General features: G+C 51.0%; 1 protein-coding gene across 6 annotated transcripts in view; it reads left to right on the top strand.

Annotated features, from left to right (window-relative positions):
* LOC144601308 (A-type potassium channel modulatory protein KCNIP2) overlaps positions 1-18,312 on the top strand; it is a 191,960-nt gene extending 173,648 nt beyond the window's left edge. For all 6 annotated transcript variants that reach the window (XM_078413343.1, XM_078413341.1, XM_078413346.1 and 3 more), the window contains 5 exons: positions 2,479-2,549; positions 3,520-3,627; positions 10,301-10,405; positions 11,246-11,308; positions 12,506-18,312. In XM_078413343.1, the coding sequence (XP_078269469.1) occupies positions 2,479-2,549; positions 3,520-3,627; positions 10,301-10,405; positions 11,246-11,308; positions 12,506-12,553 (395 nt within the window). In that variant the 3' untranslated portion in view covers positions 12,554-18,312. The remainder of the gene's footprint in view (positions 1-2,478; positions 2,550-3,519; positions 3,628-10,300; positions 10,406-11,245; positions 11,309-12,505) is intronic.

Here is an 18,312-nt window from a genome sequence, read left to right as displayed (position 1 = left end):
TGCCCCTAACACCTGTGCTAATCAAGAATCTATCTATCTCTGCCTTAAATATATCCGTTGGCCTGGCCTCCACAGCCTTCTGTGCTCGAGGTCCAGAACATGTAAGGGCAGAACTTGTAACAATTATCCAACCGGTAACCCCATCATGGAGTCATAGTCATGCAGTGCAGAAACAGGCCCTTCAACACAGCCCGCCCACACCGACCAACATGCCCCATCTACACTAGTCCCACCTAGTTTGGCCCATATCTCTCTAAACCTTTCCTATGCATGTACCTGTCCAAATGTCATTGTTATGACTATACAGTGTGGTAACAGGCCATTCTGCCCAACCTGCCCATGCCGTCCAACATACCCCACTTATACTAGTCCCACCTGCCGCATTTGGCCCATATAACTCTAAAGCTATCCTATCCATGCACCTGTCCAAAGATCTTTTAAATGTTGGTATCGAACCTGCCCCAACTACCCCCTCTGGCAGCTCGTTCCATAAACCCACTACCCTCTTTGTGAAAGAATTGCCCCTCGGGTTCTTATTAAATCTTTATAGAAATGCTTTATTTCAATAGGGAGAAGTTGAGCAGGCTAGGATCTTATTCCTTGGAGCACAAGAGGATGAGAGGTGATCTTTTAGAGGTGTACAGAATCATAAGGGGAATAGATAGGTGAATGCAAATAAAATTTTACGCAGGGTAGGGAAATCATTAACTAAAGGACATAGGGTTAAGGTGAATGGGGAAAGATTTAATAGGAACCTGAGAGGCTACCTTTTCTACACAGAGGGTAGTGGATTTATGGAGTGACCTGTCAGAGGTAGGTGTTATAGACAATAGACAATAGGTGCAGGAGGAGGCCATTCGGCCCTTCGAGACAGCACCACCATTCAATGTGATCATGGCTGATCATCCTCAATCAGTACCCCGTTCCTGCCTTCTCCCCATACCCCCTGACTCCGCTATCCTTAAGAGCTCTATCTAGCTCTCTCTTGAAAGCATTCAGAGAATTGGCCTCCACTGCCTTCTGAGACAGAGAATTCCACAGATTTACAACTCTCTGACTGAAAAAAGGTTTTTCCTCATCTCCGTTCTAAATCGCCTAACCCTTATTCTTAAACTGTGGCCCCTGGTTCTGGACTCCCCCAACATTTGGGAACAGGTTTCCTGCCTCTAACGTGTCCAACCCCTTAATAATCTTATATGTTTCAATAAGATCCCCTCCCATCCTTCTAAATTCCAGTGTATACAAGTCGAGTCGCTCCAGTCTTTCACATAAATGTTGAAAATGTTACAGAAACACTTGGACAGGTACATATATGGACAGGATAGGTTTAGAGGGATATGTGTCAAGCGCAGGCAGGTGGGACTAGTGTAGATGGGGCATGTTGGTGGGTGTGGGCAAGTTGGGTGGAGGGCCTATATCTACGGTGTATGACTGAACATTTTATTTAATGTGGTACATTTAGTTAATGTTTTGGTTCAATGGAACTCTGTTAACGAGCTTCACTGTGTATTTAAACCTGTAAATTAATGGAGGGTGACTTTGCTATGATAATTACATTGATTATTGTGGGAAAGTGTTTGGAATCTATCCTGAAGTATTGGACATTGGTTGGCAGGTGTGTGAAGCGAACACTGAGCATATATCAGCCCGTGCCTAAGTGTTACTCTAATCATGCTGAAATTGGGCTTCATCTAAAACATCTAACCTATGCTGACAGTGTAGAGGGAGCTTCACTCTGTATCTAACCCGTGCTGTCCCCGCTCTGGGAGTGTGTGATGGGACTGTGTAGAGGGAGCTTCACTCTGTATCTAACCCGTGCTGTCCCCGCTCTGGGAGTGTGTGATGGGACTGTGTTGAGGGAGCTTCACTCTGTATCTAACCCGTGTTGTTCCTGCTCTGGGAGTGCATGATGGGACAGTGTAGAGGGAGCTTTTGTTCACTTTGTGTATTGGACATGTGGAATCTACTTCTTGCGTTTATAGACAATAGACAACAGACAATAGGTGCAGGAGGAGGCCATTCGGCCCTTCGAGCCAGCACCGCCATTCAATGTGATCATGGCTGATCATTCTCAATCAGTACCCCGTTCCTGCCTTCTCCCCATACCCCCAGACTCCGCTATCCTTAAGAGCTCTAGCTAGCTCTCTCTTGAATGCATTCAGAGAATTGGCCTCCACTGCCTTCTGAGGCAGAGAATTCCACAGATTCACAACTCTCTGACTGAAAAGGTTTTTCCTCATCTCAGTTCTAAATGGCCTACCCCTTATTCTTAAACTGTGGCCCCTTGTTCTGGGTTTGAGGTAGCAGAAGTTATGAAGCTGCTTCTGCTTCTGCCGTCTCTGTTTGTTGTCGTTCGCCTGACTGAGGTCAGTTGACAGGGGTCACCACGGGGAGGTCGACAACGTGAGCCCCGACATGTGGAATAATGAAGCCAGTCTCACTGTTCCCTGTCTAAAGTTGCTGTGTTTTCCATTGTAGATTCCAGCATGTATGCACACTTCCTATTCAATGCTTTTGATACAGACCATAATGGCTCTGTTAGCTTTGAGGTAAGTGAATTCTTCTGGCATCGCAGGGTTGGAGATTGGGAGGGGCAGATTGTCACTGGGATTTCCTCCTCATCTTGTCCAAACGGCCTTTTAAAGCGAGGATGCTAGAAATCTGCCAGAGAGAAATAAGTGACACAGAGGTGGTAGTACCAGGATGAAGAGATGGCCTGACCATCCATTTGCGAGGTTAAAAGCTGGCGGGATATGTTTGAGTGGGTTGGTGGCTAATGGGCTGAATGGCCTCCTTCAATACCTGGAGGTCCCGGAATTCTTTCATGGTGATTGTGGTGCTGTCTAATGTAACGGCAGGGCCTTGGGATTCCCCTGGCTGTGGCTGAGATTTAGAAACACAGGAAATAGGTGCAGGAGTAGGCCATTTGGCCCTTCGAGCCAGCACCGCCATGGCAGATCATCCAAAATCAGTACCGCGTTCCTGTTTTTCCCCCATATCCCTTGATTCCGTGAGCCCTAAGAGCTATATCTAAGACTTTGGACTTTAGAGATACAGCGTGGAAACAGGCTCTTCGGACCACCGGGTCCGTGCCGACCAGCAATGACCCCATACACTAGTGCTATCATACACACCAGAAACAATTTACAATTAACCAAGCCAATTCATCTACAAAACTGTGCATTTTTGGAATGTGGGAGGAAACCGGAACACCCGGAGGAAACCCACACAGTCACGGGGAGAATGGATATAGCAGGAATGATGAATTAGAGAATGCTGTCTGCATTCAGCAGACAGAATAACATGATTTCAATCAGGAACTAGAGAAGCACTTAAAACGTTATTTTGAATTGACAAGCAGAAAAAAAAGCTGTCTTGGATTTAAATAGTACTAGGGGGACTGTTTCCATGTAACCTCCCTGCACTAAACAGACTAGCTGCTATTTTAACCACTGAATAGACTGTTACTGATGGCTGACTTGCTCCACTCGCTTCACCACCTCTCTCTTTCTGCCCCAGAATTTTGTAACGGGTTTGTCAGTGATCCTTCGCGGTTCCATGGATGACAAATTGAACTGGGCGTTCAATCTGTACGACTTAAATAAAGATGGCTGCATCACCAGGGAGGTAATGGATGGGGCAGGGTGAGGGGGGGATCAATGCTGGGCATTTTACATGAGTGGGAGGGGTGAGCATGAAAGAGAGGGGAAGTATGAGGGACAGGGAGAGAGAGAGAGAGAGAGAGGGGGAGAGCACGAAGGAGGAGAGTGTCAGAGAATGGAAGTGAGAGGGAGAGGGAGAGTGAACTGGCAAATGAGGGGGAGAGTGAGGGAGAGAATGGAAGTGTGAGAGAGGGAGAGTGAGAGGATGAAGGAGAGGGAGAGAGTGTGAGAGAGGAGGCATGTGTGAGGGGGGGGAGAGGGAGGGAGAGCATGTGAGAGAGAAAGTGTGAAAGAGGGGAAATGTGAGAGATAGGGAAGAGTGGGAGAGAGAGGGGAGAGTGGGAGAGATAGGGGGGGAGTGAGAGAGATAGGGGGGAGTGAGAGAGAGGGGGAGAGTGAGGGTGAGTGTGGGGGAGAGGGGGGGAGAGTGAGAGAGGGGGACAGTGTGAGAGAGGGGGAGAGTGAGAGAGATAGGGGAGAGTGAGAGAGAGGGGGAGAGTGAGAGAGAGGGGGAGAGTGGGAGAGATAGGGGAGAGTGGGAGATATAGGGGGGGAGTGAGAGAGAGGGGGAGAGTGAGGGTGAGTGTGGGGGGAGAGGGGGGAGAGTGAGAGAGAGGGAGAGAGTGAGAGAGAGGGGGAGTGTGAGAGATAACTGAGAGGCAGAGTGTGAGAGAGAGGGGGAGTGTGAGAAATAAAATCTTGTCCCTCTCTCAGCTTAAACCTCCGTCCTCTGTTTCTTGATTCCCCTATTCTGAGTAAAAGACTGTGTGCATTCACCCTCCCTATCTACAACTCTTGTGATTTTGTCATCCTCTTGCGCTCCTAGCCTGCCCAATCTCTCCCGATAGCTCAGCCCCTCAAATCCTGGTAACATCCTCGTAAATCCTCTCTCCACTCTTTCTGGCTCCAGCTTTCCAGCCCTCATGATTGCATTGGTTTGGGTTTATTGTATCACGTGTGCCAAGCCACAGTGATACACTTTGTTTTGTGCGCTATCCAGGCAAATCGTGCAGACATGAGTGCATTAGATAGTGCAAAAGAGAAAATAGACAGACTGCAGATTATCGTGTGACAGCTACAGAGAAAGTGCAGATAGAAAAAAAGTGCAAGGGCTGCAATAAGATAGTTTGGAGGATTGGGAATTCACCTTTGGTGTGTATGAGATGTTCATTCAAGAGGCTGAAAACAGCGATAAAGAAGCTAGTGCAGTGAGTCCAAACGAGCGATATTATCCAAAGACTTTATTGTCGATAAAACCCGTGACAAACGCAACGCACTTACTTTTGGACACACACTAACTTCGCTCACTAATCTAATCTCTACTCGAGTGTGGCGCCAGACACTCAAATACCTCGCGCTCCCGCACCACGTGATCCGTAAACCAATCCGAGGGTTCTAGACTACCTGGCCAATCCGTATGTCCCTACATGACCCCCCCCCAGAACCCTCGAAACCATACCTGACGGGCGCCCAGACCTCCCTCCCGGAACGTGTACAGAGGGGGGAAGCCGACACCGCCAACGTGACAGGAGGCGGGGAGGGCGCCGCCGCTAGAGGCGATGGAGGGGCCATGGGAGCGGAGGGCGTAGGCGACGGAGAGCGCTTGATCGGCAACGGCAGCCCGGGCCCAACCATAGGCGGCGGGGGGCCGAGAGGTGGCAAACAGGGCGCCGCTGGCGGGACCAGTGGGGCGGCCATAGGCCGGCCCCGGCGCGGAGGCTGCGCCACCGACACGGGGAGGTCCTGGTCCAAATGGGCCGGCTTGAGCCGGGATACCGAAACGAGCTCCTGGCGATTTCCCACCTGCAAGGTGAAGGTGACAGCTCCTCTTCTAAGCACCTGGAACGGGCCCTGGTAAACCGGCCGAAGAGGGGGGCGGTGGGAATCTTTCCGCAGGAACACGAAATCACAGTCCCGCAAGTCCGACGGGACGTGGACTGCCGTGCTTCCGTGCCTGGAGGTCGGGACTGGAGCCAGAGAACCTACCCGTGCCCGGAGGGAACCCAAAACCGACGTGACGGACGGCGGCAAGGCAGGAGTGGAAGGGAGAATGTCACCTGGCACCCGCAGGGGCGAACCGTAGACGAGCTCGGCCGAGGATGTGCCTAGCTCGGCCTTTGGGGCCGTACGAATGCCGAGGAGGACCCAAGGCAGCTGGTCAGCCCAATTGTGGCCGGTCAGGCGGGCACAGAGGGATGCCTTAAGCTGCCGATGGAAGCGCTCAACCATCCCGTTGGCCTGGGGAGGGTAGGCGGTGGTCTGCTGTAAGCGAGACCCATACAGCTGTGCCAGCGCGGCCCAGAGGGACGAGGTGAACTGGGCCCCCCGATCCGTGGTGATGATAGCCGGGACGCCGAAACGGGCCACCCAATGCAACGCCAGGGCCCGTGCACAGGAGGCTGCCGAGGTGTCCGACAACAGGAGCGCCTCCGGCCAACGTGTAAACCGATCAACCACCGTCAGGAGATGAGTATAACCCCTAGAATAGGGCAATGGACCCACCAAATCCACATGGATGTGGAAAAAACGGAAGGGGGGAACCTCGAATCTCTGGTATGGGGGCTGGACATGGCGATGAACTTTGGAGGTTTGGCACGGAATGCAGGCACGTGCCCAGGCTGCCACTTGCTTCCGCAGGCCGTGCCAGACAAACCGGGCGGCCACCATGGCTGAAGTCGCCCTGATGGACGGATGTGCCAGGCCATGAATGGCCTCAAAAACCTTACGCCGCAGGGCGGCAGGCACCACCGGGCGAGGGTGTGGAAGGGAAATGTCACACCACAACTTGGTACCTGTGGGGCCACACGCCACCTGTTCCAAACGCAGTCCCGAGGCTGTGGAGGCGTACACCGCGGCAGTTCCTTCCAGGCGCTGAGCCTCCGCTAGTTCCTGGAAATCCACCTGTCCACCTACCACAGCTACAGAGGGAATGGCCAGCCGGGACAGGGCATCAGCAACAGCATTAAGCCTACCCGCAATATGACGGACATCGGTGGTAAACTCCGAAATCAGGGTGAGGTGCCGCTGCTGGCGAGCTGACCACGGATCAGAAACCTTAGCAAAAGCGAATGTCAGAGGTTTGTGATCCGTATAGGCCACAAAAGAGCGGCCTTCCAAAAAATAACGGAAGTGGCGGACTGCTAAATAGAGGGCCAGGAGCTCCCTATCAAACGCACTGTATTTGAGCTCGGCTCGCGAGAGCTGCCGGCTGAAAAACGCCAGGGGCTGCCAGCGACCTTCGACCTGCTGCTCCAAAACCCCACCCACCGCCACGTCTGAGGCGTCCACCGTCAGAGCCGTGGGGGCGGAGGAGCGTGGGTGCACCAGCATGGTGGCGTTGGCGAGGGCCTGTTTGACCGCGACAAAAGCCGTCTCTGCAGATGCGGACCATACCAACTCTGCGGGGTTACCCGCGAGGCATTGAAAAAGGGGGCGCATGACCCGAGCTGCTGCAGGCACGAACCGGTGATAAAAGTTCACCATGCCCACGAATTCCTGCAAACCCTTGATGGTCATAGGGCGTGGAAAAGAGCGGACCGCGTCCACCTTAGCTGGCAAAGGGGTGGCTCCGGCCGATGTAACCCGGTGACCCAAAAAATCTACCACCGACAGGCCGAATTGGCATTTGTCCGGGTGCAGAATCAGGCCGTGGTCCTGCAGCCTCTGGAATATAGTGCGGAGGTGGACTAAGTGCTCCTGGACCGAACGGCTGGCAATCAAAATGTCATCGAGATAAATAAACACGAACGGCAAACCTCGACCCACCCAGTCCATCAGACGCTGGAATGCCTGAGCTGCGTTTTTAAGGCCGAAAGGCATGCGCAACCACTCAAACAATCCGAACGGAGTAATGGTAGCCGTCTTTGGAATGTCCGGCGGGTGGACCGGGATCTGATGATATCCCCGCACCAAATCGATCTTAGAAAAAATTGTAGCCCCCTCCAGGCTAGCTGAGAAGTCCTGTATGTGCGGAATCGGGTAGCGGTTCGGCCGTGTTGCTGCGTTAAGTCGTCGGAAATCCCCACATGGTCTCCACCCCCCAGATGTTTTGGAAACCATATGCAAGGGGGAGGCCCATGGACTACTCGAAGGCCGCACAATTCCCAGCCTCTCCAAGTTCAGGAACTCCTCTCGAGCCATGGCCAGCTTTTCGGGTGGGAGGCGCCGTGCCCGGGCAAAAACCGGCGGCCCCTCGGTCGGAATGAAATGCACCACCCCATGCTTCTCGGAAGGTGCATCGAACCGCTGAACGAGGAACTGCGGGAACTCCGCTAGGACCGCATCGAACTGACCGGGGGCCGTGATGGCCTGGATCGCTGAACTGGGTGGGGCGGCGCTTGGAGGGGCTGCAGGCCCCGTACTTCGGGGCCGTACGTCGGCCGAGGGCTGCAGGCCCCTCCCGCAGACGTCTACGACCAACGAAAACGCCCATAGGAAATCCACACCCAAAATGGCCTGGCCCACATCCGCAACGCTGAAATCCCAACGGTAGGTCCTGGACTCGAAGGACAGGGACAGCCCTTTTACCGTAAGTGCGGATGGGGCTGCCGTTCACCGCAATGAGGGGCGGCCCCTTCCCCCCCGCTTGAACTTCGCTGTCATAGGGGGGCACAATACTCACAACCGCTCCCGTATTCACCAGAAACACGATCCCGGTACCTTGGTCCGTCACATAGAGGCGGCAATTACGGCCAATCGAGACTGCCTCTACATTCGATCGGCCCAGGCATTTCCCGGAAACGAACACGGGGCTCTGCAGCTTCGAGCCTCACTGCCCCACCGCCGATGGAAGAAACACCAGCCGCGCCTATTCGGCCCTGTTGCTCGAGCCCGCGACCAATAAACATGTTCCGCAGCCCCTTCTTGGCTGGCTGACTGCGAAATAGCGGCCGATGCGTCGCTCTCTCGGCCGCTCCACCGACTGCCGCTGGGCCTCGAGACCCAATTAACCGAGTCGTCTCGGGTGTGCCGCTCCCTGACGAGCGCGTCGGCTTTCTAGGCGAATGCTACCGGATCTTCAAACGAGACGTCGGCCAACACTAGCCTGACGTCCCGGGGTAGTTTCTCCCGAAAAGCCGCTTCGAAAACCATGCACGGCTGATGGTCGCCCACCAAGGTCAGCATCTCGGTCGTCAACTCCGACGGTAGCCGCTGCCCCAGCTCTGGTAAATGGAGGAGCTTCAGAGCCCGCTGGTTCTGGCTCCAGCCAAAAGTCCTCAGTAGGAGCCTCTTGAGCACCACGTACTGCTCCGTTTGGGGTGGACTGGTCAGGTATTGACTGACCCGCGCAGCCACCTCCGCCTGCAGACAGCTCACCAGGTGGTGGAACTTCTCCTGGTCTTTCTCCACCCTTTTAAGATGGAACTGGGATTCCGCCTGCACAAACCACAGGTGCGGCTGATGGGCCCAGAACGGCGGTAGATGAATCTCGCCCGCGCTCGCTCCCGCCTGCGACATGCTGCTGCTTCAATTCCTACGTTCGAGGTCACCAATGTAGTGAGTCCAAACGAGCGATATTATCCAAAGGCTTTATTGTTGATAAAACCCGTGACAAACGCAACGTGCTTACTTTTGGACACACACTAACTTCGCTCACTAATCTAATCTCTACTCGAGTTTGGCGCCAGACACTCAAATACCTCGCGCTCCCGCACCGCGTGATCCGTAAACCAATCCGAGGGTTCTAGACTACCTGGCCAATCCATATGTCCCTACACTAGTTTCTTAAATCTGGAGGAACATGCTTTCAGGGTTCAGTACTTTCTGCCCAACAGGAGAGGAGGGAATGGCCGGGGTGTGAGTGGTCCTTGATTATGTTGGCTGCTTTCCCGAGGGATCATGAAGTGTAGGTGGAGTCGATGGGGGGAGGGGGGAGGGTAAGGCTGGTTTATGTGATGGACTGAACCACATCCACTACTTGCAATGTCTTGGGCGGTCTTGGGTGGAGCTGCAGCCAAATCAAACTGCGATATATCCAGATAGACACAAAGTGCTGGAGTAACTCAGCAGGCCAGGCAGCATCTCTGGAGAAAAGGAATAGGTGATGATTCGGGTCGGGAGCCTTTTTCTTCAGACTGAAAGTGGGGAGGGCTGAGTGAGGGGAAGATGTAAACTGGAGGCCAGAAAAGCCCAGCACAAATCAGGGCCATTGTTGTCTGGGGAAGGTGTGATAACAAGAGGGATACAAGGATGCCAACAGTGAAACTGTTAGAACGACAAGGGTAGGGGAGGGTGGTGAGGGAGGGGAGGGGAGGGAATGCAGGATTTACTTGAAATTAGGGAAATCGGACTATTTTTAATCTGACTTTAACTTGCACTAAAGGTTATTCCCTTTATCCTGTATCTGTTAACCATGGACGGCTTGATTGTAATCATGTACAGCCTTTCAGCTGACTGGATAGCACTCAACAAAAAAGCTTTTCACTGCACATCGGTACACGTGACAATAAACTAAATGAATCAACTAATTAAATCAAACATCTAGGTTGGATATTTTCTATGGTGCATCTGTCGGAGTTGGGAAGAGTCAGTCTAGCACTCGTTCCAAGCATGAGCTACATGTGCGTGAGATGTTGATGTGAGGCGACGTGGGACTCATTACATCTGACTAAGGTCTTTTGGTCTGATTTACTTTCAAGGAAATGTTGGACATTATGAAATCCATATACGATATGATGGGGAAGTACACCTACCCAACAGTGAGGGATGAATCACCACAGGAGCATGTGGAGACCTTCTTCCAGGTGAGTGTTACTGGCTGAGATCAATGGGGCAGTGCAGAGGGAGCTTCACTCTGTATCTAACCCGTGCAGTCCCTGCTCAGGGAGTGCATGCTGGGACAGTTGTTCTGCTCATTAACTCAAGTTTCCTGAACAAGGAATTGTTCATTAATAAACTTCATTTCTGTACTGTACTACTAACCTATGTGGTTATTTCAAAACTTGCACAGTGAATATTCTTCGAAAACGAAGGAACTGCAGGTTCTGGACAATCGAAACGCAAAGTGCTGGAGGAACTCGGCGGGTCAGGCAGCATCTATGGAGGGAACAGGCGGGAGACCTTTCTGGTTGGGTCCTTTCTTCAGACTGATGGAAGGTCTTCAGTCTGAAGAAGGTGCCGACCCAAAACATCATCTGTCCATTCACTCCTCAAATATTGCCAAGGTGCAGCGGTAGAGTTGCTGCCTCACAGCACCAGACACCCGGGTTCGTTCCTGACTACAGGTGCTGTCTGTACTAAGTTTGTGCGTTCTCCCTGTGACCGCATGGGTTTCCTCCGGGTGCTCCGGTTTCCCCCACCCTTCAAAGAAGTGCAAGTTTGTAGGTTAATTGATTTTGGTAAAATTGTTGCTAGTGTATAGGATAGAGCTGGTGTATAGGTGATCAATGGTCGGTGCGGACACGGTGGGCTGAAGGCCTCGTTTCCACTCTGTATATCTCTGAAACTAAACTAACCATTCCCTCCACAAATACTGCCTGACCCGTTGAGATCCTCCAGCACTTTGTGTTTTGCAGTGAATATTATTAAGCTTCAGACGTTTGTTTGTGTTCTGACTTCACTTTGTATCTCTTTGTGCTCCTCAGAAAATGGACAAAAATCGGGACGGGGTAGTAACTGTTGAAGAATTCATCGAAACCTGCCAGAAGGTGAGATACCAAGTTCCAGGAGATAGTTGCACAAGTGTGAAACCTCATCTCCTTTCACACCCATCCCTCCAATTCAGTGGTTTCAACTCCTTATGGCATACCCATAGCTCCACCGTTCAATCATGGCTGATCTGTCTTATCCTCTCCACCCCATTGTCCTGCCTTCTCCCCATAATCCCTGACACCCTTACTAATCAGGAACCGGTCAATCTCAGCCTTTAAAATACCCAATGACGGCCTCCACAGCCGTCTGTGGCAATGAATTCCACAGATTCACCGCCCTCTGATTAAATAAATTCCTCCTCATCTCCTTTCTAAAGGTATATGTAAGTTGGTGAATGGATGAGTGTGTTAGTGAATGTGTGTGTTAGTGAGTATGCTGGGGATCTGAGTTGGTGAATGTGTGCAAATGTGTATAAGTGAATGTGAGTGAGCGTGTGCGTGCAAGTGAGTGCACTGGTGAATGAGTTGGGGAATGTGTAAGTGTGTTAGCGTGTGTATGTGCGTGTTCGTGAGTGTGAATGCGTGTGCATGTGTGTGTGCGCTGGTGCATGTGAGTGTGCTGGTGTGTGTGTGCGCTCGTGTGTGTGTGCATGTCAATAAGTGTGCTGGTTCATGTGAGTGAGTGAGTGAGTGAGTGAGTGAGTGTGCTGGTGCCTGTGTGTGTTAGTGAGTGTGCTTGTGTGTGTGTTAGTGAGTGCTGGTGCACATGTTAGTAATAGTGTGTTAGTGTGCTGGCGAATGTGTCAATGAATGCACGTGTAAGTGTGTGTTAGGGAATGTGTGTGTAAGGCAGAACAAACTGGTTTTGTGCATATGTATTAGTGACAGCATGAGTGAATGGACGTGTGCGTTAGTGAATGGGTGTGAGAGTGAGTGAATTTGAGTGCATGAGAGTGTGAGTGAATGGATAGGTGTGTTAGTGAATGGGTGTGTGAGAGTGTGTTAGTGAATGTGTGCGAGAGAGGGTGTGAGTGAGAGTGTGAGTGAATGGATATGTGGGAGTGAGTGTATGTGAGTGGTTGTGTGTGAGTGATTTAATGAATGGGTGCAAGTGTGAGAGTGAATGTGTGCGAGTGTTAGTGAGTGGGTGTGAGTAAGAGTGTGAGTGGGTGAATGTGTGAGTGGGAGTGAATACATGTGCACCGTGAGTGTGTACGTTGATCACTAACTGTTATCTTCCTCATTTGCCCTCAGGATGAGAACATCATGAAGTCAATGCAGCTTTTTGAGAACGTCATCTAGAGGTGGGAGGTGGAGCGGAGGTCAGGACCGCCTGACCTCTGACTCCTCGCCCTCTGACCTTGGTGGGCCGACCTGGGTCGTCCAATTTCTCCAACAGGGACCTTCAACTTCTGGCAACCGAACTTGACTTGGCGGTGTGGGGGAGGAGAAGGGTTGGACGTTGCACTGACCACGGACAAGGAGAGAGGGAGAAGGAGAGAACAAGGCCCCTCTGCGACGGACCTTTTATATTTTTCACGCACTTGACATGAACTGCTGGAGTACGCGGAGAAGCACCGCGGTGGAATCTCGCGGAGCTACGACTGTGGGGCGTAAAGTGAAGAGGACATAGATCTTCACAGCATGCTACTGGGACACACACGGAAAGCATCTTTACACAACAATGCCGCGTTGCATGGGGGAAACGAGAGGGCGGACCACCACAGACCAACCCTTCCATCTGACCCCTTGCTTTGCTGTAAGAAGTCTGGCCAACAAAACAAAACCTCGCTGGTGACTAAATGTCTTCCTTGCTCCATTCAGCTTTGTTGCCTGAGTTTAAACTGTAACCACACTGATCTGAAGAAAACCTCATGGGATAATGTAGGGGGAGCTTCGCTCTGCATCTAACCTGTCACTGGGAGAGTGCAGTGGGACAGTGCAGAGGGCAACAAAAAAGCTTTTCGCTGTACATCGGTCCACGTGATAATAAACTAAACTAAACTAAACTTTTGGGGGGTGGGGAGGACATTGCGGATCTCACAACATAACCTATGCATTTAGGACTTGGGTTTATTGGGCAAGATATTATCACCCCAGGAGTGTGCACCAATTTGCGTTTCTATAACAACAATAAGTCATTGAAAAGTGTAAAAGTCTTCTCATGGGAATGTTAACAATTGCAACTTGACAGCGAGTCCAGGAAGGGCTAATTGACGGAGCTGATCAAACACTTACTTCTAAATGTGTTTTTAAGGAGTGTATCGAAGGCGGGCAGAGAGATTCCAGGAGGGAATTCCAGAGCTTGGGCCGTCGGTGTCAAAGATATGCCGATCAACCACCGAGTCGTGGAAGCCGTGACCTTTTGGGGCCCGAGAATGGGAAGCGCACATAGATCGTGGGTTGAAAGAGGCCACAGTGCTGCCGGGTGTATCTGAACAGGAGGCTGAGAATTCCTCGCTCAGAATGCGAATTTCTCGCTGAGTATGGGAATTTCGCACTTGGATTGAGAATTCTTTGCTCAGAACGAGGATTTCTCATTCGGGATGAGAATTCCTCCCATCGAGTAGAAATTCCTCACTCATCGAGTCGTGCAGCAAGGAAACAGGTCTTTTAAGTCCAACATGCCCACACCGACCCAAATGCCCCATCTACACTAGTCCCACCTGCCTGCATTTGGCCCATATCCTTCTAGACCTGTCTTATCCATGCATGTATCTATCTAAATGTTTCTTAAACGTTGTGATAGCATCTGCCTCAACTACCTCCTCCGGCAGCACATTCCACAATGAGAATTCTCATGAGGAGAATTGCTCCCTCAATCCAGAGCCGGTTTACGAGAATGATCCCGGGGATGATTGGGTTAATGTATGATGAGCGTTTGACGGAACTGGGCCTGTACTCGCTTGAGTTTAAAAAGATGAGGGGGAGACCTCATTGAAACTTACCAAATAGTGAAAGGCCTGGATTTATTGGATGTGGAGCTGATGTTTCCACTCGTAGGAGAGTCTAGGACCAGAGGGTGCAGCCTCAGAATAAAAGGACGTACCTTTAGAATGGAGATGAGTAGGAAGTTCTTTCGTCAGAGGGTCATGAATCTGTGGAATTCATTGCCAAAGATGGTTGTGGAAACCAAGTCATTTATCAAGGTGGAGATTGACAGATACTTGATTGGTAAGAGTGTCAGGGGTTATGGGGAGAAGGCAGGAGTATGGGGTTGAAAGGGAAAGGGTTAGGCAGCATCTCTGGAGAATAGGTGACTTGGGCAGCTTACAATCCAGCAGTATGAACATTGATTTTACTCATTTCAAGTAACCCCTCTATTCCCTCTCTCTCCACCCCTCCCCCACCCTAGTCGTCCTGCCAGTTCCACAGTTTGCATCCGTATATCTCTTTGTTATCACCTCTCCCACAACCAACAATGGACCATTGTGGGCTCCACCTTTCCTTGGTCATCGGTGTTGGCTCTGATTTGTTCTGAACCTTCTCATTCCTCTAGTTTCACTCTCCCCTGATTCTCAGTCTGAAGAAGGGTTCCGACCTGAAACGTCACCCATTCCTTTTCTCCAGAGATGGTGTCTGACCTGCTGAATTACTCCAGCAAATTTAATAAGTAGGTTTTCCTTTTTCTAAAGGTACGTTGTTTTATTTTGAGGATGCGCCATCTGGTCCTTGACTCTCCCACTACTCTTAACATCCTCTCTACATCCAAGGTTTCCTAGGTTTAGATTTAGGTTTACAATAGACAATAGGTGCAGGAGGAGGCCATTCGGCCCTTCGAGCCCTTCGATTCAATGTGATCATGGTTGATCATTCACAATCAGTACCCCATTCCTGCCTTCTCCCCATATCCCCTGACTCCACTATCTTTAAGAGCTCTATCTAGCTCTCTCTTGAAAGCATCCAGAGAATTGGCCTCCACTGCCTTCTGAGGCAGAGAATTCCACAGATTCACAGCTCTCTGACTGAAAAGTTTTTCCTCATCTCAGTTCTAAATGGCCTACCCCTTATTCTTAAACTGTGGCCCCTTGTTCTGGACTCCCCCAACATTGGGAACATGTTTCCTGCCTTTTGATCTATCAATGAAAAGCTTTGTTTCGCATGTTATCCAAGCAGATCAGATAGACCATGCAATCAGTTCAAACTCAAGTACACAGGCAGAGCAAAGGGGAAGATACAGAGTGCAGAATACAGTTCTCAGCATTGTAGCGAATCAGTTCCAGAGACAAAGTTCAATGTCTGCAATGGGGTAGAGGTGAATCGAACAGTACCCTAGCTAATGGAAGGACTGTTCAGAAACCTGATAATAGAGGGGAAGAAGCTGTTCCTAAGTCTAGTGGTGTGTGCTTTCAAGCTTCTGTACCTTCTGCCGGACGGGAGCGGAGAGAATGAATGAATGCTTTATTGTCACATGTGATAAGTCAGCGTGAAATTCTTTGCTTGCATACCCAAGGTATGCAAATAGTCGCCACATAAGGGCGCTGATACAGTCACAAAGTATACAGAGTATCCGCGCCAGGAAGGAACGACTGGGGTGGGTCTTGAGTTATCTTGGCTGCTTTTCCGAGGCAGCGTGAGGTGGAGATGGAGTCAACGGAAAAAGGGACAAGGAAGTACTTTGAATACAAAAGGAGCCTTAAGCTTTGAAGTAAATTCCTGCTGTAAGTTTGACAGTGTCTCAGACTTGCTTTCCAACTTTTCGGTTAGTTTATGTTCAGTTTACAGATACAGTGCGGAAACAGGCCCTTCGGCCCACTGAGATTGCACCGACCAGCGATTACCCCGTCTACCATCACTATTCTACACATTAGTGACAATTTACAATTTTACCAAAGCCAATGTTATATAAACCTGCTCGTCTTTGGAATGTGGGAGGAAACCGGAGCACCCAGAGAAAACCCACAAGGTCACGGGGAGAACGTATAAACTCTGTACAGACAGCACCCGTAGTCAGGATCGAACCCGGATCGCTGGGGCTGTAAGGCAGCAACTCCACCGCTGCGCCACTGTGCCACCCTTCTTTAACTGTTGATGTCAGGTTTGTGTCTTATTTTTGGGCTCCAAGTGTGAGTCTACACTGACTGACATTGCTGTATTGCAACAACCAGTTCAATAGCTTTACGGCAGTAAAAACTCCAAAGTATTGATTTGGCTTGTTTACCAATGTTAGCCAACTGATTGCTGAGCCATACCATTTCTACCACTACAGAATCTGCAAGAAAGGTTCAGGCTTTACTCGGGCCTACTAATCCACACAGCCATCTCTGTGGGAAATCCAGTTGTCAACTACTGCAGAAAATTAATTTGTGCAAGAATTTACATTGGTCTGCAACTGCTGTGAGAAGCATCACTCTGTACCTAAGCTCAGTCAAGAACAGGAACCTGTGACCCAAATTGTTCAAAGCCTACCGTTCACCCCAAGAGGGTAAACAATATACCCTAGACAGAGCAAGATCTGGAAAATCGTCAAATGCATTCAATGCGACTTAAAAACAATGTTGAGAGAGTGGAGGGGAGCTTTGCTGTGTTTACAAAATGCTGTCCTTGCCATGGGACAGTGTAGAGGGAGCATCACTCTGTATCTAACCCGTGCTGCCCCTGCCCTGGGAGTGTGCGACGGGACAGTGTAGAGGGAGCTTCACTCTGTATCTAACCCATGCTGCCCCTGCCCTGGGAGTGTGCGACGGGACAGTGTAGCGGGAGCATCACTCTGTATCTAACCCGTGCTGCCCCTGCCCTGGGACAGTGTAGAGGGAGCTTCACTCTGTATCTAACCCGTGCTGTCCCTGCCCTGGGACAGTATAGAGGGAGCTTCACTCTGTATCTAACCCATGCTGCCCCTGCCCTGGGAGTGTGTGGTGGGACTGTGTAGAGGGAGCTTCACTCTGTATCTAACCCGTGCTGCCCCTGCCCTGGGACAGTGTAGAGGGAGCTTCACTCTGTATCTAACCCGTGCTGTCCCTGCACAAGTCAGAGGTCAAGGGAAGACCTGCGATAAGTAACATATAACATTGAGAGGCACAAACAAGGTAGACGGTTACAACGTTTTTCTAAGGGTGCAGATAACAAACAGCAGAGGACATCGCTTAAATGCGGGGCAAGTTTGTTGTTTTTTACACAGAGTTGTAGTGGGTGCCTGGAACAGCACTGCCGGGGTGGTGGTGGGGACAGATACAATGGGGGCATTTAAAAACGTTTTAAAATTGTTTTTACAGGGAGGGTGGTGGGTGGCGCGGCTGGGGTGGTGGTGGAGGTAGTTATCCGAGAGGCATTGAGGAAAGGTTTGGGCAGGAGCATGGATATGCAGGGAATGGAGGAATATGGATCACGTGCAGGAGTTGGTCTTGGCATCATGTTGTGCACAGGGGCTGGGCCTTTACCCGTGCTGCACCGTTCTATGTTCAATGACGTTAAATGGTCATGCCATCCCAGAGGGATTGGAAAGGTAATTTTGCATGTGTGTGTGTTTTTGTATAGTCCCTTTAACACTGCGATAACCCTCGATTTATTCCCACAGCCCCTCGGCGTTCCAGAGGCAGCCTCTGCCTTCCCCTCTCAAAGCTCCCGTGAAACTTCCTCGGAGCGGGTTTCCCCATAGGGACCCGAGGTCGATTGACAGCGTGCTTCTTCCCGCCCCCACCCCCCCCCCCCCCCCCCAACATTTCCACAGGGAACCCCCACCCACCCCAAACCCCATCTCCCCCAAACCAAGAAGCTAATGACCGTCACGCCCCCTGAGGTGCATGCTTGCATGGACAGACACCCACACACTTGCGTGCCCCCCATCCATCTCCCCCCCCCCCCCCCAGGATGGCAACATTGTTTGCCGCTGCCAAGAGTCCACTCGTAACTGCCCAGGCTGCCACCCGCCTCCCCTCGCTAACAGAGGCACAGCCTAGCCTTGTACCAGTTGTTCGTGACAGCATGTTCATTCCCAACCATCTACCGAGAACCCCCCCCCCCCTTTGGTTTGTGTTTCTCTCTCATCGTGGCACAGAAAGCGCCCAGCCATCCAGATCTGTATATTTTGTAAGGAAAAAAATAAATGGAAAAAGTCACAA

Source organism: Rhinoraja longicauda, chromosome 16, assembly GCF_053455715.1.
Source record: "Rhinoraja longicauda isolate Sanriku21f chromosome 16, sRhiLon1.1, whole genome shotgun sequence".
Taxonomy (NCBI): Eukaryota; Metazoa; Chordata; class Chondrichthyes; order Rajiformes; family Arhynchobatidae; genus Rhinoraja; species Rhinoraja longicauda.
Note: the sequence above shows the minus strand (reverse complement) of the source record. Positions and strands in the feature narration are given on the sequence as shown.